The sequence below is a fragment of the Schistocerca americana genome, chromosome 5, assembly GCF_021461395.2.
Source record: "Schistocerca americana isolate TAMUIC-IGC-003095 chromosome 5, iqSchAmer2.1, whole genome shotgun sequence".
NCBI lineage: Eukaryota > Metazoa > Arthropoda > Insecta > Orthoptera > Acrididae > Schistocerca > Schistocerca americana.
In genome coordinates, this window is record NC_060123.1 from 131,480,606 (window position 1) to 131,505,952 (window position 25,347).

General features: G+C 38.7%; 1 protein-coding gene across 3 annotated transcripts in view; it reads left to right on the plus strand.

The window, feature by feature from the left end:
- The window catches only part of LOC124615507 (low-density lipoprotein receptor-related protein 3-like), a 113,611-nt gene that overhangs the window by 13,076 nt on the left and 75,188 nt on the right, over nucleotides 1-25,347 (plus strand). For 2 of the 3 annotated variants that reach the window (XM_047143463.1, XM_047143461.1), the window contains exons 3-4: nucleotides 10,493-10,609; nucleotides 11,566-11,728. In XM_047143463.1, coding sequence (XP_046999419.1) covers nucleotides 10,528-10,609; nucleotides 11,566-11,728 — 245 coding nt within the window. In that variant the 5' untranslated portion in view covers nucleotides 10,493-10,527. The remainder of the gene's footprint in view (nucleotides 1-10,492; nucleotides 10,610-11,565; nucleotides 11,729-25,347) is intronic. The other variant, XM_047143462.1, reaches the window with a different exon arrangement.

The following is a 25,347-nucleotide window of genomic DNA, read 5'->3' on the forward strand; positions in this document are numbered from 1 at the left end:
CCCAAATACCTTTTTCATTCTTTATTTTATGAGCTTTTGAAATCAAATAATGTGAGGAAGTGGGTATGCATTTCTTTATCCGCTGCTTAGAGTAGCTACCTGTTATCAGCGACAGTAACTGTACCTTCTCAGTATAGGTGGCTGTAGAGATAGCAGTATTTAGGTTTTGAAACCGTACATCACATTTTGTGCACATATCACTTATCTCAGGTTCTGCACCAAGTGCATCTACATTATACATTTCACAAAGTTTCGAAGATGTTGCTTGTGGGAAAGTTGTTTCAATTTCTTCCACTTTTGTTTTTGCATACTGTTTTTCTCTTATGTGTCTTATCTTTCCTGGGTGTTTAAAGGGAGTATATGGTAGGGGCTACAGCAGAAATGCCAACATTCAGTTTATCAGCTACTCCACACCCAGGAATATAAACATCTGCACTGTCTTCAGTTTCACAGTCGGGTGATGCTGATCGTTCAGTTGGGTTTCCCTAAATTTCTTCTTGTAGTGAGTGTAACAATTCTTGCACAATAGATGTGATGTCATATCGTTACTTGAGGACCAGAATATTCCTGCAATACCTCTGACATATTTCCAACAAATGTGAAGTGTTTTTTCACTTTTCTGAGACATCACCCTCTTGTGTCTTTTTTTCATAGTCACTCTTTCACTACTTTATTTCCTCACTGACATTGTATCTAGCAAAAAGTTCAAACCAAACACATAACGTGATGCAGAATGGTTTATGTGCAAGTTCTCACTCTATTGTTGTAAATAGAAGAGTGCTGGAAACAGTGTTGCCAACATGCATATTTTACACAAGAAATTCAGTGATGCAAAATACACAGTATGTTGAAAAATTTTTAACACTTTACACAGAAAAATTTTGCCCACGGCTTTTGCAGTGGCTACTAACATATTAATCAAACAGTATTTTGTGTAATTCTCAAAAGTTTTTGGATGGGTGTTTTCGAGTAAATAATTTGTAAAAATGCATTTTTTTACATTTTTAGTAATAAATATGTGTGTAATACAGATAGTCGGAGCAGAGAAGATATTGTTCATAATTACATGTATTTTGTTTTAAGAGTTATTTACAAAACATACATTTTTCAAAGAGTCAGACTATTTACATAAATTAAGATAAAACAAAAATAGTTTATTTCGTAACACTTATGATATAGAAGTCTGATATATTTTTTTTCCAGAATTGACATGACCTGCGTGATTTGAGATGAAATCACCCTGTGTTCCCTTTTGTCTGCTTCATTTGCTGAATTTTTATGTTTTCTTATTTCATCAGTTCTATTCAGGATCTCTTGCATTATCCAAGGGTTACCCCTCGTCCTTGTCTTTTTGCCTATTTCATCCCTAGCTGCCTTTCCTATTTTGTCTCTGAAGGCTGCTTCTTCTGTTGTGTTTTTACTCCTGAACAGTCAGTTGTTGCCAAATGCTCTCCTTGAAACTGTCAACAACCTCTGGTTCTTTCAATGTGTCCATGTACCATCTCATTAATTTCCTACCTTTCTGCGATTTCTTCAGTTTGAATCTGCAGTTAATAACAAAAAAATTATGGCCAGTGACCACTTCTACAACTGGAAAAGTTTTGCAGTTTAAACTCTGGTTCTGAAATCTTGCGGAGTCTCCAGGTCTTTTCCAAATATGCAAACTTCTTTCAAGATTTTAAACCAAGTAAGAGCGATGATTACATTATTATCACCTTCATTTGGTTACCTGTCTTTCGGCAGGTTTAGACAATTTTCTCTCCTCTGATTTCATCTTCATTCTTTGGTACCCTTCTTGTGGTTTACAGATTTTATCCAGCATTTGGTATCTTCTTCTACCCTTCCCTCACTTCCCTAAAATAAAACCTTCAGTTGCCTCTACTAGAAGGCAGTTTTGTCTAAATTTATATCCTAACCAGTTTAGCTTCCTGTTCTTCAGTGTTAGAAGCATCTTCCAGTCTTCTCCAACTCTTCTCAGTACTTCCTCATTCCTGACTTTGAAAGTCCAGCATATCTGAATCATTCTGCACCATATCTGCATTTCACAAACTTCGATTCTCCTGTTTTCCTGCTTTCTCAATGTCCGTGATTCTGTTCTGTGCATGAGCAAGCCCCATATCAGGAATTTCACTAGTCAGTTCCTTAGTTATGTGTTAAAACAACTAGCTAAGAGTCTTTGCTGTTTCAAGCCCTATATCAGAAATTTCACTAGTCACTTCCTTAGTTTTATGTTAAAACAATAGCTAAGAGTCTCTGCCGCTTTTGCCAGTGCCATTCTCACTTTTATGTCTTTTTCAGAATGTGTATCTTCCCTAATACAGCTTCCCAAATACTTGAATCTTCTCATGCGTTCTGTGGTTGCTGGCCCTAAATCATACTTTGCCTGTTTTTCTTTAAGCATATAACCACGCGTTCCATTTTTTCATACTGTATACTACACAGCCTTCATTCAGGTCACTCATCTTTCAAATCTTCTTTTTCTGCAGCAATCACTTTGTCATCTGCGAATCTTATGCATTCTATTTTCCACCCATCTATCCTGATGCTTCTTTTTCCCATCCAAACTATTTTTCACCGTTTCCTCTAAATGAATGTTGAATAGGATCAGTGAGAGATAACAACCCTGTTTGATCTCTCTCTTGATCGTTCTGTCTTCTGAGGTCCCATTTACTGTTCATAACCTTGCCTTCCTCGTCAAGAACAGGTTTGCAATCGGTCTTCTCTCCATCAGCTTTACTCCCTTCCTCTTCAAAACATCTGTCAGCTTATCCCACAGCATCCTCTCAAAGGCATTTTCAAAGTCTATGATGGCCACAAATACTTCTTGGCCCTTTTTTAAAATATATGTGTTCTGAATAGTCCTTAGAAGTCCAATAGGATCTCGTGTCCCTTTTCCCCTTCTGAAACCATGTTCCTCCTCGCCAAAGTGCTTCTTCTAGCGTCCTGTGCAGCCCTCTATTCGAAACTCAAACAAGAGCTTACAATGCCTGTGGTATTAGGCTGATAGTCTTGTGTTCTTCACACTTTTCACAATTCTTATGGATATAAGAAAGTCCTGTACAAAATTCTTCTCCTCTTCACTACAACCTCTTCCATTCCTTTCCCTCAGTTCATGTTCTGCTACTACTTTTCCATTTCTTTCTTTTTCTGCTGTTGAATTCCAGTCTATTATCACAATTAAATTTTCACCTCCCTTGACTGTTTGAATAATTTCTTTTATCTCATCTCACTTTCTTTCAATTTCATCATCTGAAGAGCTGATTGGCATAAGAACGTGTAGATTTGTAGTGTGTGTTCACTTGATTTCTATCTTGGTTGTGATAATGCATCCACCGTACAATTGATAGAAACTTACCCACAATCTTGTTTTCTTACACATTATTAAACAGCATTTTGTGTTACCCCTATTTGATTTTGTGTTTGTAACTTTCTACATACTTGGCTAGAAGGTATGTTCTGTCTGCCACTGCACTAGGTTCTGCTATATCTAATGTCAACCTACACATTTCCTTTTTTAAATTCTGTAGCTAGTCAACCTGAATAAGGGCTCCAACATTCCACACTCCGACCCCTGCAATTGTAGTTTTGTTTTTCTTGATTATGATATCCATACCCTGAGATCCGAGTGGGGTATCATTTTACCTCTGGACTATTTTTACAAAGAGGATGCCAGAGGCTAGTTATTAAGTCATACAGTAAAGCTGCAAACCCCCAAGAAAAAAATAAGAGCTATATTTTCATCTTACTTTTAGCCATTCCTAGTACTAGCACAGCAATATCAAGTTGGCTAATGTTACAAGGCCAGATCCATCAGTCATCCAAACTGATGCCCAGCCAGCTACTGAAAAGGTTGCCACCCCTCTTCAGGAATCTTATGTTAGTGTGGCTTCTCTACAGATACCTGTCCATTGTGATTGCACTTGCAGTACCATTAGCTGTGTCATTGAGGCACACAAACTGACCCACCTTGGGAGGCTCCATGGTTTTTTAATAACATTACACATATAAACTTAGTTTCTGAGTGTGACCGCATGCTGTAGATTCACCTGTGCATATATCTGTGTCTCCATTTATCCTTCAGTAAGAGTGGAGATCACTCCAGGGTCATTGGCATGGTAAATGTAGACTCATTTCCATGCCAACCTTGACCGATAACAAACAATGGAAAATCCACATAGGAATATAAACAATGTAGGAAAAGATGGGCTCTTTTCACCATAAAGACGACATGCAATGTTCCAGACAGGCACTATTAAGACACTTACATAAAGCTTTCGGCCACAGCTTTCATCAGCAATAGAGAAACAGAGAATCACACACCATGCGCGAGATGTGCTTGCTTGTGTGTATGAACGGTGGTGTGTGTGTGTGTGTGTGTGTGTGTGTGTGTGTGTGTGTGTGTGTGTGTTTTTCTCTGTTTCTCCTTTGCTGATGAAGACTGTGGCCGAAAGCTTTGTGTAAGTGTTTTTTAATTGTGCCTGTCTGCAACTTAACATGTCTTTCTTTATGGTAAGTGGCAGTCTATCCTTTCCTACGTTGTTGACTTGTAACTGTGCAGTCTGGACTCTTATAGCAACCTTCATCTTATGCTAACATTTCTATTACCCTTTATCCACTTCCTTATCTCCTGAAGTTGTTTGTTATTGTAAAATTTATTTGATTATAGATTTTCTTCTGGCATTTAATGTGTCACGGCAGGTATTGGAACATGCCCTCAGAGTTAAAATTAATGCAATTTGATATGTTAGTAACTTCCTGATGAATGTTTCTGTTGATTAGCTTAATGTAATCATATACCCTGATTTTTTATATATATATATATATGTATATATTCTTACAGGTATTGTGGACATCTTTTGAGTGAATGTGTTAATTGCTTCATATATGTTGTTGTTGTTGTGTTCTTCAGTCCTGAGACTGTTTTGATGCAGCTCTCCATGCTACCCTATCCTGTGAAGGCTTCTTCATCTCCCAGTATTTACTGCAACCTACATCCTTCTGAATCTGCTTAGTGAATTGATCTCTTGGTCTCCCTCTACAATTTTTACCCTCCATGTTGCCCTCCAATGCTAATTTTGTGATACCTTGATGCCTCAGAACATGTCCTACCAACCGGTCCCTTCTTCTTGTCAAGTTGTGCCACAAACTCCTCTTCTCCCCAATTCTATTCAATACCTCCTCATTAGTTGTGTGATCTACCCATCTAATCTTCAGCATTCTTCTGTAGCACCACATTTCGTAAGCTTCTATTCTCTTCCTGTCCAACCTATTTATCGTCCATGTTTCACTTCCATACAAGGCTACACTCCATACAAATACTTTCAGAAACAACTTCCTGACACTTTTCTTCAGAAACGCTGTCCTTGCCATTGCCAGTCTACATTTTATATCCTCTCTATTTCGATCATCATCTGTTATTTTGCTCTCCAAATAGCAAAACTCCTTTACTACTTTAAGCAATTCGTTTCCTAATCTAATTCCCTCTGCATCACCCGACTTAATTCGACTACATTCCATTACCCTCGTTTTGCTTTTGTTGATGTTCATCTTATATCCTCCTTTCAAAACACTGTCCATTCCGTTCAACTGCTCTTCCAAGTCCTTTGCTGTCTCTGACAGAATTACAATGTCATCGGCCAACCTCAAAGTTTTTATTTCTTCTCTATGGATTTTAATACCTACTCTGAATTTTTCTTTTGTTTCCTTTACTGCTTGCTCAATATACAAATTTAATAACATTGGGGATAGGCTACAACCCTGTCTCACTCCCTTCCCAACCACTGCTTCCCTTTCATGCCCCTCGACTCTTATAACTGCCATCTGCTTTCTGTACAAATTGTAAATAGCCTTTCGCTCCTTGTATTTTACCCCTGCCAACTTCAGAATTTGAAAGACAGTGTTCCAATCAACATTGTCAAAAGCTTTCTCTAAGTCTACAAATGCTAGAAACATAGGTTTGCCTTCCCTTAATCTTTCTTCTAAGATAAGTTGTAAAGTCAGTATTGCCTCACGTGTTCCAACATTTCTACAGAATGCAAACTGATCTTCCCCAAGGTCGGCTTCTACCAGTGCTTCATATATAAAACACCCTTAATATTTTTATTTTGTCAAATTTGAAGATAATCTGTTACACCATTTACTTAGAGTATGACCTGCTCATTATGTTGGTAGGAATTAAATTTATCATATATTGATTACAGGAACTTTGTGAGTGATGTTTTGAGTTGAGTGGTAGCAGCCAGCTGAAAGCCAATTGCAGTTTTTCCTCAAGTGCCGTACACTCACTGTGTTGCCTGTTAGGCACTGTACATGCAGAGCCTTGTGAGGTGAAGCTGCATTCTGACGGGCAATGCTGCCCCTTGCCCTTGCAGTTGGTGAATTACAATGTTATTTTATTCAAGCTGTAGGTCTAATAACTAGAAGTCTTCACACTTGTGAAGAATGTTTGCAGTTAGAAGTTGTAAATTGTTAATTTTGTAACTTGCTCATGGTATTCTGAATTTTGAGACTATATGTTTTACAAAGCTAGCAAAGCTTCTTTGTAGACTTGGTTTCATGGCTTTCACTACACCAACTAGAAATTTTGCCTAAGTCATCTTATATCATGCTACAGTCTCCCAACGATGACATCTTCCTGTATTCCACGATGTCATCATCAGACTGCCCCAGATTGCTGCTCACTCTGTCTGTCAGATCTTTCGTTTGTACAGAGAATAAGAATGGTCATTCACACTTCGCTGGGGCACTCTTAATGATACTGTTCTCTCAGATTAACACTTCTTGAAGACAATGTACTGGGTTCTACTACTTAAGAAGTCTTCGAGCCACTCACATATCTGGGAACCTATTCGATGTACTCATACCTCAGTTTACAGTCTGCAGTGGGGGACTCTGTCAAACGCTTTCCGAAAACGTGGGCATATGGAATCTGCCTGTTGCCGTTCATACATGGTTCAGAGAATATGTGAGAAAAGGGCAAGTTGAGGTTCACATGTATGATGCTTTCTAAATCAGTGCTGATTTGTAGATGGAATCTTTTCCATCTCAAGGAAATTTATAGTATTCAAACTGAGAAAATGTTCAAGAATTCTGCAACAGCCAAATGCTAAGGATATTGGTCTTTAATTTTGCAGGTATTTTATTCTTACAGAAGTCACCTGCACTTTTTTCCAATCACTTGGGACTTTGCTGTGGGTGAGAGATTCTCGATAAATGTAAGTTAAGTAAGGGTGTCAAGGCCATAGAGTACTCTCTGTGAAACTGAATTGAGATTCCGTGTTGACCTGGTGACTTACTTGTTTTCAACATTTCATTTGCCCTTCTATGCCAAGGATTCCTATTACTGTTCTCTGTAAGGGGATCTGTATGACTGTCAAACAACAGTATGTTCGTACAATCCTCCTGCGCGGATGATCTCTTAAACACAAAATTTAAAACTTTGCTTTTCCTTATTCTGTTTTATATTGCCACACCAGACTGGTCAATAAGTGACTAGATAGAAGCCTTTGACCTGCTAAGGGATTTTACATAGGACCAGAATTTTCTTGACAAGCTCTTTTGCTTAGGTATGAAAATGGAAGTTGTGTGCTTTGTGCATTGATCTTTTTACAAATTCACAAATTTCTAATAGCTATTGTCCGTCATCACACGTGTATTCTTTTTTGAACCTATAGTGCAACATTCTCTGATTCCTAAGTATCTTTCAAATTTTGTTCTTAAACCACGGTGGATATTTTCTGTCCTTAATCGACTCACTCAGAACATACTTCTCCCAAGTGCATTAGTGGGATGTTAACAACTGTTCACCTGCTCTTTTCTGCAAAAATACTCTCATTGCCTTCTTGAAACACTCTAACTTTGTAACTATTAATTCCTTTCTTGGAAAGGAAAGTTGAATTGATTGGGGAAGGTTAAAAAGGAAGGTGAGCTCCTACGTCATCAACACTGCAGTTGGGTCCTTGTCATCTTGGGGTCTGAGTCACCTACCCTCCTTTTGTAACCTTTCCAACCTACCCCTTTCTCCTCCCTCAGAAAGGAATTAACATTTCCGAAAGCTGTGATAGTGTCATCTACTTTTTCTTTTATATGTGTCTATTGGCAGTACTAAATATTTCATATCTTGAAAATAAGAACTGTTCAACAAGTCTTTCTCACTAGTAAACTGTAGATACTTCATTACCTTTCAAGTTTGGAGTGCAGGCTTAAGTTTTGGACCTCTAGTCTCACAAATCTTGTTGGCTTATTTTTTTTCCTTTATTTACGTAATACTTTTTGAAACACTCTGATTGGCATGCCTTTCTTCGAATGAGAGCTCACTGTGTTTCAGAAATCTGATTTTTCCTTCAAGTAAGCTTTTAATAGGACCATGTAAAAATCCTTTTTGTTTCTTGTTTGATTTCTCTAATTGAGAAATTAACTTTCCTAGTGTGGTGTATATGAACAAGTGGAAGTAGTACAAAAATTGAAACACTCTTTCAACTATTGGTTTGTCACTGTGAGATATTTCTCAACTTCAGAATTGTAGAAATCAGTGTCCATGAGCATAGCAAGGATGTCCTCGTCTGTAACTTTATTTATTTATTTTATTTTCACTCACTTTTCTGGTATGATATTGTACAACAATTATGAAAACCAAATCTTTAAGTGGTTATAGTAAATTAACGTAAAACGTGCATGCCACTCTCCTCTCTACAACTTCACTTTATCAACAATATTAGGAAAAGGATAGATTGCTACTCACCATATTGGAATGGTTCCGGTTGGATCTACCGCTGCTAGCGATCATATGTGCATGAGATGAGCTTGATTATTTGAGTGTGTGTGTGTGTGTGTGTGTGTGTGTGTGTGTGTGTGTGTGTGTGTGTGTGTGAGAGAGAGAGAGAGAGAGAGAGAGAGAGAGAGAGAGAGAGAAGGGTTAAGGACATAGTGAGATCTTAGTGTTTTTCTTATGTTTTTCTGTAGTGCATTTTGAACCTTGGCTTCTTCAGCAATTCTCTGGCAGTTATCACAATCAACTGCTCAAGCTTTCCACCCTTATAGCACATTTTCTGCAGGTATTTCATGATTCCATCTCTCCATCTGGTTCCCAGTTGATCACATTCTCTTGGACTCCCACGATTTCCACCTAATGTTCTTTTGCCTTCATGACTCTCCCAGATAGCTATGTGTGTTGGAACAGCACATTCGGGATTTGGAGAGGTACACTGGCTCTGGATTGAATCTGCATGGTGCATGAACAATGTGCCAGCTAATGTGGATGTTGGTTTTAGGCAGTTTCTCACAACTTATTAGGTGAAAATGGCCTGATACCCTCATCTCTTCTCAGTTACATGATTTACAAAAATCATTTCACAAACATTCTCCAACTGTCACGTAAATAACACGTAGCAAAAAGCAGATGGTATACACAATTTCCATCCGGGGGGAGGGGAAGGCAGGGGAAGCAGAGACAGGAAGTAAGGCCGTTCTATACTGCTAACATGCCAAATCCATATTAACAAGCCGATCTCTTGTAGATACGGTATAAACACCAGGAAAAAGAAGAAGAAGAAGAAGAAAGAATTCCTGACTACTTCTATATCACTTACATGTGCCATGTGCCCTGCCCATGTCAATGTGGTTCATTTCACTATTCTCTTGATAGGTGGATTTTTATACGCAGTGTGCAGCTTATGATTATATCTCCTTCTCCATCTTTTCTGTTTCACAGGTTACGCCAATGATTCTAGAAAATACTTCTTATCTCAAAGGCATGTACCATTCCATTATATTTTGATCAATTTGGTGGTACAAATTAACTGGAGAAAAATAGTTTTTAAGCAAAATAGGCTCTGAGAAAATCATCATTTGTTAAAGAATTGAGTTTTGCTGTGAAATTTTCTCAACAAGTGCATTTTGAAAAATTTGTAAGCTGGATGAAAAATGCACAGTATTTGAAGAGCTCTGTGCAAAACAAATTAGGCCTAGTTAAAGACATACACACACCATACAAAATCATCCATAGAATGTATTATATGAAATCAAGTAATTGTATGACATTTTTGGCTGGGAGATCCTGTCTCTGGTTGTTTGACCATGAGGTGCAAGTCTTTCTATTTGATGTCACTGTGGTGTCTTGCATGTTTATGAAACCCAAGTGAAGAGAATGTCTGACTTAGTTAGGAATTTAAACTGAAACACTAGGATCTAGAGACAACAATACTGATCACCAGACTATGAGCTGCGGACAAATTTATTTTGAGTTGTATGTTTTTAATGGCTTTGTGCTGCAGAAAAAACACTATATATTAAATAAGAAATGTGCTGCAGTTGATGTCTTGTATTGCAATATGGAAACCAAATGTGGCCGTTTAATGGTATGGGCATTCACAGATGTTGCAGTTGCAGCATTCAACAGTTTACATGATCTTTTTTCTTTATTTTAGTGGTGATGTGATTTCTTTCTGTAACTGTGACATGACAGGTGCTTATGAAACAAATTTGATTGTTTCAGCAAATGCAGTAGATTTGAAGCAGCAATACTCCACTATGAATAGCACAAAGAAGATACAGCACAAGGAAATTTTTCTGGCATGCATATTTTTATCTCATTTTGCTGCTATATGTTCAGGTAAGGTAATACTTTGCTAAAATCAGCTGTTAAGTTTAAATAATTAAAATGTTAGCTTTTTTGTGGTGTATACAACAGTTTTATCAATTTTATAAATTTTCAAATTATACATATAAAATAGCAAATACGTTTCCTAGCCATGCAACACAATAATTAGACACTTTAAGAGAGTATCAGTGTATTGCATCACCAATATAGCTATTATTTTATTCATTGCTATTACTTTTCGCAACTGCAGTATGTATTTTTATTTTGCTTGTGATTATAATAAGTGAAATAAAAATATATTTGCAACTGTCAATTGAATTTCATTCTGAAATTCAGTATAATTGTTTTTGTCCTAGGTTTCTGTTTGTCAGTAGTTTTATCATTGGTACTTGTTACACCACATTTAACACGTCTTCTTATTAAGGTGGAGGACACTTCTCTGCTTAATTAAGGCACCTTTCCTTTGTTTTAGTGACTGTGAGGTACTACATATTTATTTGTACTGTGTTGTGTGAAACCAAAAAGAATGCATGGTGAGCAAAACATTGATTCAATAATTGTTTTGTTCCTTTATGACAACTGCTATGACTTGAGAGCACAGGAATTTGAGCCTGAAATATGAATTGGCTGTGGAGTTGATTACACAGACAGTTACATTGCTCATGTATTCCTACAGTAGAAACAATAGAAATGCACTTAAATAAACAGTGGCTCATTGAGAAAGCTTTCACCCTGTCACATTTATGTCTCATATTGAGCATTTAGTCTCTCCTTTCAAAAAATAATGACATTACGTTAAATTGTTTTCCTGTTTATAGTGTAGCAGTGATAAATTCTAAGGGTTGTAAAGATATATTTTTGTGTACATGGAAGTGACATGTATTTTTCTTTTTCCTTGTTTCCTATTGCTATTAAAGAGGTGATGGATTTTATTTGTATTTTCAATCTTTAATGGTTTAATCTTTCAGCAGAAGCAACTTATTATGAACAACAAAGTGATGTGTGTGGACACACTCACTATAGTGCTCCACAAGGAAGAATATCAAGTCCACATTATCCATTTCCATATCCAAATTACACCAGTTGTACATGGGTAATAACAACTTCAGCCCAGCATCCTCTTAATATAAGGTACCAGTTTTCAATTGCTTCATTATGATTAATCGTATATGTTGCAGTGTAGTGCATGATACACATGGCCCAGTCACATCAATATGATCACCGCCTATGCAGTAACTACTTAGGCAGTATATGGCAGCACTAACAATGGAAGGTACATAAAGCGTGTCCGAGGGATGCGGTAAACTGTGCAGTCATTGTTGTAATGTGGCAACAGGATGATTTATCTGATGTCCAAAGAGCAAAATCCATTGGCGTTGGGGGTGTGGCTGAATCATATCTGAAATGGCTAAGTTTTTAAATTGTCAAAACGACACTGTCAAAAACTGTTGCCAGGGCAACTGTAGTACACCACAGGCTGTAGATGACTGGGGAGAATGACAGCTGCGGAGATGTGGACAGGTAAATAGACGTGCAACTGTTAAGCAACTGACTGTCCAGATGAACCAAGGGGGCTACCAGCAGTGTCTCTGCAACGACCGTTCAGCAAACATTGCTGCTACCTAACCTCTGCAGCAGCCACCAGGTTCGTGCTGGTGTTTGTTGGCACCAAAGGCTGTAATTTGCATGCCAGTACTGCAGCTGGATATCCACAGAGTGGTGACAACTGGCCAGTTCAGGTGAATCGTGTTTTATGCTTCATCAAACAGATGGCTGTTGCTGTGTACAGCATTAAATGTCTGAAAGCAAATGCTCTGCAACAATCGTTGTAAGGGTCCAAGCTGTAGGAAGGAATGTTATGGTCTGGGGAATGATTTCTTGGCATTCCCTGGGTGACTCATTCTGGAAGGCACAATGGCTCAACACAGGTATGCTTTTGACCTTGGGGACCATTCTCACCCTTACATGGAGTTTGTTTTTCCTTGGCATTATGGCTTCTAAAAGCAGGGTAGTGCAATGTGTGGAACAGCTTGCAGTGTATGTCTGTGATTTGAAGAACACCAACAAACATCCTTCCACCTTTGGAAGCATTCATGCAGGAAAAAGACACTTGCCTGATTCTGATAATAAGAGTGCCAACTAAATCGTCATGTTATCTGCTGTCACTCATTAACTACCTGATGGTTCTGGCTTACATATTACTAGGAAGATCTAGGACCGGGCTTTTCGCTCATCTGAAATTTGCTGTCCTGTTTTACTGGGTGATTTGAAAAGCAGGCTCTCCGTCAGAATTACCCAAAAATTTGTGCCTTGAGTTAGCAATTGTGGATCATTGTAATGTGCTGGAAATCTCAGTGTTTATGGTCAAAGTATTAACAGTACCACCCTGTGTAATGGCATACTTGATATTTGGCGATAAGAGTTATATAGAAAGACACGATACTCCCAGCCAAACAGCCAAGTTCAGTCATTCCAAAGTTAGTCAGTAGGTGTGTTTCCAGCTAATAATAAAACAGTTTATATTAAAATGTTCTGTGAAGATGAAACTTCCTGGCAGATTAAAACTGTGTGCCCGGCCGAGACTCGAACTCGGGACCTTTGCCTTTTGCGGGCAAGTGCTCTACCATCTGAGCTACCCAGCTTTAATTGTACGTCGGTCAACCAAACTGTTGCTTAACCAAACTGTTGTCCACTTGTGTGTACTGTCTCCCCCCCCCCCCCCCCCCCCCCCCACCACCACCACCCTCAACGCCCGTTCCGAGTTGCCGACAATTGTAAACAACTGGAGTCTGTTACAATCACTTGTCAACTTTTCTGTGTAAAGTGCAGTATAAAATGCCTAAAGATAAACTTGTTGTCCTTTTTATGAGAGTTAAGTACAAGATTAATAAAAGGTTAGAGGAATCTGAAACCAAATTATGTAATGATTACAAGTTTGGTAAGTCAGTAACTACGGATTTAAGAAAAGAAAAGATGAGCATCACAGATTTTATATCTAAGCTTCATTCTATAATGGATCAGTAACTCCATAAACTATGAAACTCACCACGGACATGGATCAAGATGATGCTTTTTACAAGTGGTTTTGCTCTAAAATATCACAAGGAGAACCTATTTCTCATCCCAGTGTATGTGAAAAAGCAATTTAGTTCAATTAAAGTCTTGGAGGTATGGGCTGGTTAGAAAGTTTTAAGTACAGGCAAACCATTCGTGAGGTTCAAATACAAGGAGGGAACTTTCTGTAATTCTTCAGCAGCTAATTCTTTCAAAATAAAGCTAAGATATGTATTGAGAGAGGGGGATTATGCTCTCAAAAACTGGGCTCAGTTGGAACACTTTTACAAGAAAACCTCTAACTTCACATTGTGAATTACCGCCACCATCCTAAAATAAGCAAGAAACATATTCCTGATTTAGCTTGTGCTAAAGCTACTGATAGCCACAAATTGTGTACGCTCATCATTCGTAAAAGGAAGAAACTATGTTGTTCCAAACACATTTATATATTTATGATGCCTTTTGTTTACATCTCTCAAAAGAGCACCTGGATGGCTAGTACGATTTTCATGGAATGGTATATAGAAATATTTATACCTTCCATAAAAGTTCGTCAGTTAAAGAATGGAGAGGATGAGAAAACATTACTGCTCCTTGACAACACACTTACTCATCCGTTGTGTGATATCTTAATTGAAACGAGTGAATTCATAAAAGTGATGTTTCTTCCACCTAATGTAACTTTGATCCACGGGCTGTAATAAAGTATTATTGAGACTTTCCAACAATATTAAAGAAAACAATTGTTACGTAAGTTATTGTCAGAAAGAGGAGAGGAGAGGAGGGAGAAGGAAGTTGTTCAGGAATCATGAAAACATTGATTTCAAAGATATATCGTTTGTGATTGTAGCAGCAAGTGATAGTCTATAAAGGGACATAATCTGGAAAAAGTGTGGAATAAAATTTAGGTATGGTGGAAAAGTCTGAGAGTCTATTTGAAAATGATGTAAGATTGAAATCTGTGAAATGTACGATATGCTGAAAGAACTCAATTGCCATAAATGTATTGAAGAAGACATTCAAGACTGGATGAGTGTCAACGATGCAGAGCCTGGGCAGCAAGTCATGCAGGGGAGCAAAATTGTGTGTGTTGTCACTGGTAAAGCTTAAGCCACCAGCATCTCCTCAACTAGTGGTCCAGAAAATGATGATGGAAAATATGCTTGGTGCTTCTGAAACGTTTACATGTTTAGATACTGCCATGCAATGGTTTGAAGCTCAAGGTGAAAGCGACCAGTATCAGATATCTACTCTGAAAATTGTGTGTGTATGTATGTACTGTATATGCAAGATGCATATTTATTACATATTTTTGTATACTATACTGTACTGCATACATTCCCACTGTACTTGCCTTTGTAATAATAAAATAAATTCATGTCATTATAAATATACTTATTTTAATTGGTATATAAAAGTATACAGTTTGATTATCCGAATAAACCGCTTTTCTGAACACCCATGCCCCCCATTAGTTCACATAGTCAGGATTACTTTTCCTTGTCTAAACAACATATTTTCATTACAAAATTATTAATTGTAACTCAATATATTTCTTATACCCATCAGGCCCACTTTCAGAACAACAAAAAGTTAACTTACTCCTTCCTGTAAATACATACCGTGTGACACAACAAATAGGAACTACTGCAATTCAGAAATGCGAACCGTAACACTTATTATCATCATCATCATCCTCGTAAATAATATCATCAGCAGTATCTAACAATGGAAAATCCAGGATGGAATAATGACAGTATTATGAAAAAGGATGGGTTATTACTCACCATATAGCGGAGATACATGTGACCACTGTCTCTGGCTGTCTTGGTGCTTGTACGTGTGCGCGCTTGCACTTGCGTTTAATTCACAAGAAGGTCTTCTTGGCTGAAAGCTTGCTGTGTTTCACAGTCTTTTTGTTGTGCCTTTCTGTGACTCAGCATTTGCACTATATGGTGAGTATCAATCTGTCCTTTTCATAATATTCTCATCAGCAATATCATTATTATAATTCTCATATTTCTTCAATACTACAGACATTCACTTCAGCTTATATCATCATCATTGGCGTCGTCATAAATCATGTCATCAGCTCCTCAGTATAAAAAAAATCCTGAACGCAGTATATAGCTGTCAAATTTTCATTGCTCATGTGGTCTAATAAGCTACATTCTTTCTCTAATCAACATACTCTACATCTGCATCTATACTCTGCAAACCACCCAGATGCACTTGGCAGAAGATATGTCTCATTGGTACAGTTTTTGGGGATTCTTCCTATTCCATTCACGTATGGAGTGCGGGAAGAATCATTGTTTGAATGCCTCTGAGTGTGCAGTAATTATTGTAATCTTATCCTCACAATACTTATTAATATTCATCTGCAAGGTCATTAATGTACAACATGAACAGCAAGGATCCCAGCACACTTCCCTGGGAACACCAGAAGTTACTTCTACATCTGACGATGACTCTCCACCTAAGACAAGACAACAAGCTGTGTCTCCCTACCAAAAAAGTCCTCAATCCAGTCACAAATTTCACTTTATACCCCCTTAATGATCATACTTTTGACCGTAAGTGTAGCTGCAATACTGAGTCAAATGCTTTTCAGAAATCAAGAAACGATGAATTTTCCTGATTGCCTTGATCCAAAGCTTTCAGTATGTCATGTGAGAAAAGGGTGAGTTGGTTTTCACATGATCATTGTCTTAAAAATCCATGCTGGTTGACATTGAGGAGATCATTCTGTTCAAGATATCTCATTATGTTTGACCTCAGAATATGTTCTAAGATCCTACAACAAATCAGTGTCAAGGATATTGAATGATAGTTTTATGGATCACTTCTCCTACCCTTCTTGTAGACAGATGTGACCTGTGCCTTTTTCCAAAAAATGTGCATGGTTTTTTATTCAGGGGATCTATAGTGAGAAGAGGGGCTAACTCAGCCACAAATTCAGTATCAAATCTGACTGGTATTCCATCGGGGCCTGGAGCTTTGTTCAGTTTTGATGATTTCAGCTGTTTCTCAATGCTACTGACACTAATACTTATTTCATTCATCATCTCAGTGTTACAAGGATTAAATTGGAGCAATTGTCCTGGGTTTTCCTTTGTAAAGGAACATTTTAAAACAGAGTTCAAATTTTGTTTTGCTACCCTCGATTTCAGTTCCTATCTCACCTGTTAAGGGCTGGACACTAACTTTGGTGCCTTCACATGTGACCAGAATTTCTTTGGGTTCTGTGAAAAGTCGCTTGACAACATTCTACTACGGTAGTCATGAAAGGCATCATGCATTGCTCTCTCGACTGCCAAATGCATATCATTCAGCATCTCTCTATCTCTAGCCCTATGCTTTGTTTTACACCTATTCTGCAGTAATCTCTGTTTCTTTAGAAGTTTGTTTACAGTGACTGTATACCATGGAGGTTCCCTCCCATTATGAATTGTTCTACTGGGTACATATCTATCCAGTGCATGGTCAACTATTCTTTCAAACTTGAGTCAAGAGTCCCTCTACATGCTCCTGCCCAGTGCTGAAAGTTTCAAATTCCTCATTGACATTTGAAACTACTGATTTTTTTATCAGGTTTATTGAAAATATGTATCTTTCTGCTTGTTTTAGTTGTCATTTGTACTTTGGTAATCATTGTTGCCACAACTGCATAATAGTCACTGATACCATTTTCAATGTGGATATCCTCAAAGAGTTCAGATCTATTTGTTGCCGTTAGATCCAATATATTTCCATCAAGAGTGGGGTTCCTAACTGTCTGTTCTATGTAGCTTTCACTTAAGGCATTCAGTGAAGTTTCACAGTCTGTCTTATCATGCCCACCACTTACAAAACAGTAATTTTCCCAATTAATTGTTGGTCAATTAAAATCTCCATTGCTGATTACAGTATTATTGGGGAACTTACATACATGTGAACTCATGTTTTCTCTAAAGTTTTTGATTACATCAGGAGATGAGCCTGGTGGAAGATAGAAGAACCCAGTTATCATTTTAAACCCACCCCTGATACTGAGTCTTGCCCAGTCTCACGTGCAGCTTTGGCTACTATCGCAGTGTATTATAATTTCTTTTCTACTGCTAAAAATACTCCATCTCCATTTCCCATTTGCCTATCCTTTTGATATACACTTATATTTTCCCCAAAAATCTCACTGCTGTCAATTTCAGGTTTCAATCAGCTTTTTGTACATGGTATTACGAACGCTTCACTGCTTTTAATGAGCACTTCAAACTCTGGCACTTTCTTGCGAATGCTTCATCGGTTTACCATTAGGAATTTAATATTCTCACCTGTGGGAGGCATTTCTTTCGATCTTACACTGATACTTCTGGGCTTCCTACAGCTGTTGTTATCTGGATTGGATGGAGAAGTACCTAATCTAAGAAACCATTGTGTGCATCCGACACACAGTCCTACCTGAGTAGCAGCGTCTGATGTGTAGCACACACCTGACCTATTTAGGGTGACACTACAGTTCTCAACCCTATGGTGGAAGTCCAGGAAGTCACAGCCTAGCTTTTCACAGAACTTTCTAATTCTCTGGTTCAGTCCTTCCACTCAACTCAAAACCAAAGGGCCACAAACACTTGTGGGGCTAATGCTGCAAATTGTGAGCTTCGCTGCAACTCCACACACAAGGCTGCCCATCTCAACCTTCTCCGACAGTCGCTGGAATGCCAAGAGTGACCTCAGAGCCCATTTCAAACTGTAATTGGGATAGCAGAAAAACTTGTCCAAACACCTGAAATTCCAGCTAAAAGTTTTCCTTTGCAACAATATCCTTAGTAATGCTTCTGTTTTATCATAATCATCATATTTAACTTGTGGACTAAAATCTTACAATACGACAATAATAAACCATAATGCTTGACTTCGTAACTTCTATCCCCCAAGGTGAAAATACCCACAGTATTTTAAACAGAGCGTAGCCTTTCCCATGTATAGCAAAACTCATTAATAAAGTGTAATAATCGAAAATACAGTGAATATTCAAACATACATGTTTCTGTTTCTTTGACCCAAGACAGAACATAAATATGGTACTTCATAAAAGCTCATTTTATGCACCAGTATCTTCAGTCAGTGATGCAAATTTAATTTTCAAAACAACATAAATTTTCCCGGAGTAAAAATTCCTATGGATAATAGTATATTGAAGGAGACAGAATAGAAATACAAAACACAGTCAGTTTCCTTAGTTTCAGAAGTACTTTCAAATGAAAAACAGTAAATTATAACTTCCATTTCAGAAAATATAAGAAAATTTTTCACTTTTCAGCAATATATGTAAATAAATTCTCCATGTTAATGAGAAATTGTTTTCAACAAACTTTACCATTTGTACACTTAACTACATAACAGAAAGAGGGTAGATTGAGAGAAGACGATAGCTTGGAAAGTTCACTGAAAAGGGGAAGAATGATGTAGCACCAAAGAATGAAAAACAAAAAAACAATGCTGCATAGCTCTGGGTCCTGTGATCCCAATAACATATATCATGAACTTTGAGGGCTCACATCCTTATGTCATTTACATCATTCTTGTCTTCTGCATCACCTGTTTTTACTAAAGACATGAATCTGTTTCCATATGTTACTTTTTATACTTCTTTGAACAGAATTTTAACAAAACAGGACACTGACAGAAAAATCATTTTCCTTTTGACACAATTCTTTGCAATCTCATCTGCAAACATACTACGCTCAACTATGGCTACATTCACATTTCCTAAGTTTGAAGTTCCCAACATTCTCAAACACTTACCAAAATAATAATTTCCAAAAACCACAAAAATGAAACACAAATTTGTCATTACAATATAGAATCAACATCACGCAAGTTTCGTTATTTTCCCCACAGATGCTTTTAATATACAAATCTGCCAACTCCTGTTGAAGTACACTTTCTTGGCTGCTGTTTCGTAAAGTTTATTCAACATTTTGCGACCTTGTACAGCATGTAAGTCTACATTATGGTGAAGCTTATCAACAACCGCAGTCAGGCCGACAGTCTGGTGCAGAGACTTAGCTTTGATTTCTTACGTGTCCATCTTCTTATTGAGATTCTCATTTTCTACTTTTAGTTTCTGCAGCATTTGTACAAGGGTGAGTCAAATGAGAACCTTAAATATTTTTTTAAATATTATTTCTTGTGCAGAAGTAGTACAAAGCTGTATAACTTTTCATCATAATCTCCCCCATGCTCAATGCAAGTCCTCCAGAACTTACAAAGTGCATAAATTCCTTTAGAAAAATATTCTTTTGGTAGTCCGCACAACCACTCATGCACCACGTGGCATACCTCTTCATCAGAACGGAACTTCTTTCCTCCCATTGCGTCTTTGAGTGGTCCAAACATATGGAAATCACTTGGGACAATGTCTGGTGAGTATGGTGGATGAGGAAGACACTCAAAATGCAGGTCTGTGATTGTTGCAACTGTTGTACGGGCACTGTGGGGCCTTGCATTGTCATGTTGCAAAAGGACACCTGCTGACAACAATCCACGTGGCTTTGATTTGATTGCAGGCCGCAGATGATTTTTTAGGAGATCTGTGTATGATGCACTGGTGACAATGGTCCCTCTAGGCATGTACTGCTCCAAAATGAAGCCTTTTTTGCCCCAAAAGAGTGTCAGCATAACCTTCCATGCTGATAGTTCTGTTTGAAACTTCTTTGGTTTTGGTGATGAGGAATGCGGAATGCCGCCATTCCTTGCTCGCTCTCTTCATTTCCGGTTGGTGGAAGTGAACCCACGCTTCGTTCTCAGTAACGATTCTTGCAAGGAAGCCATCACCTTTTCGTTCAAAGCGCCGAAGAAGTTCTACACAAGCATCAACACGTCGTTCTCTCATTTCAGGAGTCAGCTGCCGTGGCACCCATCTTGCAGACACTTTGTGAAACTGGAGCACATCATCCACAGTGTGGTGTGCTGAACCATGACTAATCTGTAAACATGCTGCAATTTCATTCAGTGTCACTCGGCGGTTTTCCTTCACTATGGCTTCAACTGCTGCAATGCTCTGTGGAGTCACAACTCGTTGTGCCTGACCTGAACGAGGAACATCTTCCACTGAAGTCACACCATTTGCGAACTTCTTACTCCATTCGTAGACTTGCTGCTGTGACAAACATGCATCACCGTACTGAACCTTCATTCATCGATGAATTTCAATAGGTTTCACACCTTCACTACACAACAACCGAATAACAGAACACTGTTCTTCCCTGGTGCAAGTCACAAGTGGGGCGGCCATCTTTATAACGATACTGCAATGGTATGTGTGCATCTGCACTATGCTGCCACGTACAGGCCATTCTGCATGCTATTTGTAGTACGCTTACCAACTTACAGGATAATGGCGCGAAATTTTGATTTGTTATTACAAATTTAAGGTTTTTATTTGACTCACCTTCGTATCATAGTGCCATTTCCTCTGCAGGCAGCTCCTCACTTCTCTCAACTTTTCTGCCTGTTAAGTTACTGTCCAATCACTAGTAATCAAACAATATTAATCCAAAGTCAGACTCAGATCATGAACTTATGATTAATAACATGTAGTCCAATGGAACAGTGGCCTTATAAGGGAATACCTGATATTTGATGATGAAAGAGTTGGGATGGACAAAGGTGTCGCATAGGTTAATTCGGCAGCAGAATAGAACCTTGATAGTGTTAGGGAGGATATTTCTCATTTCAGGGCACGGTGAGAGATATTCAAAACCCTGGCGGGGAATGTGGTTCAGTTGCTCTAGTCCTGGATGGTACTGAGTCACCAGACGGGGGCAAAGATCGCTGCTCATCTCAGATGCAGTCACAATTGGTTCTTAGTGCCCAGATACGACAGTGACCATGTGTGTGAATTGTGCTTATGTCAATGTGTGAGACTTTTGTTTTATATTGTCTAATAAAGGATGTAGTCGGATGACTGAATGATATCTAACAGTCTTTTTCATTGCGCCCGTCTGCGACTCGCATTTTCAAGAAGTTAGAAATATTAATCCCTCTTTCGCGTTGAGTGATGGGCAGGCACACAATCTAGGCTGCAAACTTTACTAGCTTTCAGATGAATCCTTTATTGAGATAGAGTACACAAAAACCTGTAAAGCTATGTTTGCCACCTGAGTACACTGTGTCATGACAGCCACTCTGCAGCTTGATTGTGCTGCGGGGTAATGTTGAGAGGAGTGAGTGAGGAGAGAAAAGGAGGGGGGAAAGGGGGGGGAGATCATTGGGACATGGTGGCTGATGGTTGGGAAGGAGACAGAAGTTGCTCAGGTTGGGAATGTGACACGGGCACTGGCACGTGCAAGTTCATGCAGCGCATGGTGACGATGTCATGGAGGAGTGAATTAGGCTGGTGTGTGAGAACACAAAAGGGAGGAGATACTGCAGAGAATGCAATGTGGGTACAAGATTACTGAAGTCAATGTTCTGGGGCATGCTGCATCTAGGTGTAGGGCTAGAGAAAATTGAGTGCAGGAGAATTATGGAAATGAAGTAGGACATATCTCCGCTGCAGAGCAGCTGATGTTGGGGGAGGGGGAAGGATCCAAATGCCACAAGTTGTGAAATAGGTATTGAAGTTGAGCATGTTGTGCTGGCACCTTAGCCTTTTGCCGGCAAGTGCTCTACTGACTGAGCTATCCTAGCATGAGTCACCATCACTGCTTTACTACTGCCAGTACCTCATCTCCTACCTTCCAAACTTTACAGAAATGCTTTGATAAGTCAGTCAGTAGAGCCCTCATCGATGAAAGTTAAAGGTTTCAAGTCCAAGTCCTTATCCAGCATACAATTTTAATCTGCCAGAAAATTTCAACGAGAAACAAGTGATTAGGTTAAGGAATAGTGCCTCCCTGAGAAGGCATCAGCCTATTATGCAAGGTTATTCACATCACTGCAGATGTGTCATCCACTGGTGGCCATACTGTATGGGAGTAACATTTTGGCCTGGAATTGTTGATAGCAGTCACTTGCAGGATAATAAGTTCTAAATTTGTTGTTGATTTGATTTTCATGTTGAAGTATGTGGTGTAACCACCAGTGTACCAGACTACTATAGTCAATAAACAATTACTTTAACTATATGTTATTAGCTTCTTGTATATCTGCAGGTTTGTCTCATTTGAGGAAGAGTAATATAAAGTAAGGAAGATTCTTTTCTATGATCACTTTCTGAAATCATCGTGAATTTCAATTACCGACTCTCCTCGTTGCCTAGGTTTTCCCTATGCTTGAAACAAAAATATATTTTTTTCATAAATTTACGTTGTTTAGGTGTTAGAAGACCAAACATATACTTCTGACTTTTAGCAATTCTCAAAATTAAAGAACTTCTTCATCTACACCAAATTAGTTGATTAAAATTCCATTATAAATACAACTGAAATTATGTTTCTTATTTACAAAGGAGATAGTATCATTCAGTGAATAGTGATTATTCTGTACTTTAACTTTCACACCAATAATATGTAGAGGTCGGCCATGTAATGTTTTACTTATACTATAAAAGTGAACTTCATTTGAAAGGGCCCAAGAGGAGACTGACTACATTTTGAAAAATATAAATGAAAACTAATTATCACTCATTTCATTATATCATCATACACAGTCTAGTCTCACTAATGTGACACTGCCTACATTTGACATCAGTGTGCAATAACCACTCACAGACAGCAGGTGGCAGCACTAGCAGTGGAGGGTATGTAAAGCGTGTCAGGAGGGGGGGGGGGGGGGGGGGGGATGCAGAAAACAACACAGTCATTGTTGTAATGCAGAAACTGAGCGATTTATCTGACACCCAAAAAGGGCACAATCATTGGCTTTTGGGCCTAGGGTAGAAGCATTTCCAAAATGGCTAAGTTCATAAACTGTTCATGGGCCACTGGGTTAAAGTATACTATGCTTGCCAAAATGATGTTATCCATAACTGGGCCCAGGGCAACTGTTGTGCTTCACGGGCCATAGATGACAGAGGTGAACAAGAGCTGCAGAAATGCGTATGGGTGAGTAGATGCGCAAGTGTTGAGCAGCTGACCGTGCACGTGAACCAAGAGGCTACCAACAGTGTCTCCTCATTGACTGTTCAATGAACGTTGCTACATATGGGCTTCCACAGCAAGTACCTGGTTCACGAACACATACTGACTACTGTTTGTCGGTGACAGAGGTGGAATTTGCACAGCAGTACCACAATTGGACGTCCACTGAATGACTTTTTCAGATGAATAATGTTTATGCTCCATCGGACAGGTGGCAATTGGTGTTGGTGTGTATGACATGAAATGAAATGTCTGAAAGCAAATACCCCGCAACAAGCGTTGGAAGTGTCCGGGCTAGAGCAGGAAGTATTATGGTCTCGGGGAATGTTTTTTTCTTGCTATTCCCCCGATGATTTCATCATTCTGGAAGGTGCAGTGGATCAGCACAAGTATGCACATATCCTTGGGGCCCATGTCCACACCTACATGCGGTTTGTTTTTCCTCGGCATGATGGCATCTACCAGCAGAACAGTGCAGTGTGTCACAGCTCGCAGTGTACACGCATTGTTTGAAGAGCACCTGGATGAGATTACCGTGCTCCCCTGGCCACCAAACTTCCCAGATTTAAACCTAATTTAGAATATGTTGGATTACCTCGATTGGACTGTTGGCGCCATGGATCCTCAACCCAGAAATGTGGTGCAGCTGACCATGGCACTGGAGTCAGTGTGGCTGGACATCCCTGTCAGTACCTTCCAGAACCTCATTGACTCTCTTCCTGAGTCTCGCAGCGGTCCACGCTGCGAAAGGTGGCTATTCAGTCTTTTGACAGGTGGTCACTTTGATGTGACTACACAGTGTAATTGCTGTAGGATTTGTGGAATTGTGTCAGTCTTCTTGTTATGGTGGACAGCTGTGGACCACCTGTGTGTTGTATCCAGCGATATGATAAACTCGTGGTGCACAAAGTATTGCCTTCAGTGCATGTGAGATCTGTGTATCACATAAAAAACAGAACACTTTGTAGATCATATTAAAGAAAAATATTACTATAACCAAACACTGTGTAGATGGCAAAGTGGTAACTATAACCTGCAGATTCCAGTTCGTGAAATGATGGTACTGTACGTATTGTGGGAGTATGAATTCATTTATTTTTCGTTGTAATTGCCCATGCAGATATAATACTGTCTATTACTACCCGCGATTGTGTTGTAACTATCATTAGCAGGACAATGGGTGAGCAAGAAGGAATCTCATCAGTTACACAGCGTGTAACTATGAAGTTGCGAACTACAAGAAAGTAAACATTCAGGGAGGTTCCACCAGCGACCACTATACTTAAGTAATGTAGAAGAAAATCAGATGTGTATTAGTTTCTGAAATTATTGGCTGGGGTAAGCTATAAAAGTGCACAGAACTGTTTCACTTAAAACACAGCAAAGTGCAGCATTTTCAGTTGCTTTGACATCCATCTCAGATTTAAATAATCCTCCTTCTTTTAATTGTATTTGGAACAGTAGTTACCTAGGAAATAAACAAAATACTTCATAGTTGTTTGTCTTTCATATTTTTATTGCTCGGCCAGAAATTTTGTTTTGCAGAAGCATTCAGTATTTAAAAATTTCATAGTGCCGAGTGCTTTAATAATTTAGATGTCACCAATAAATTTTTGTTAAAACATT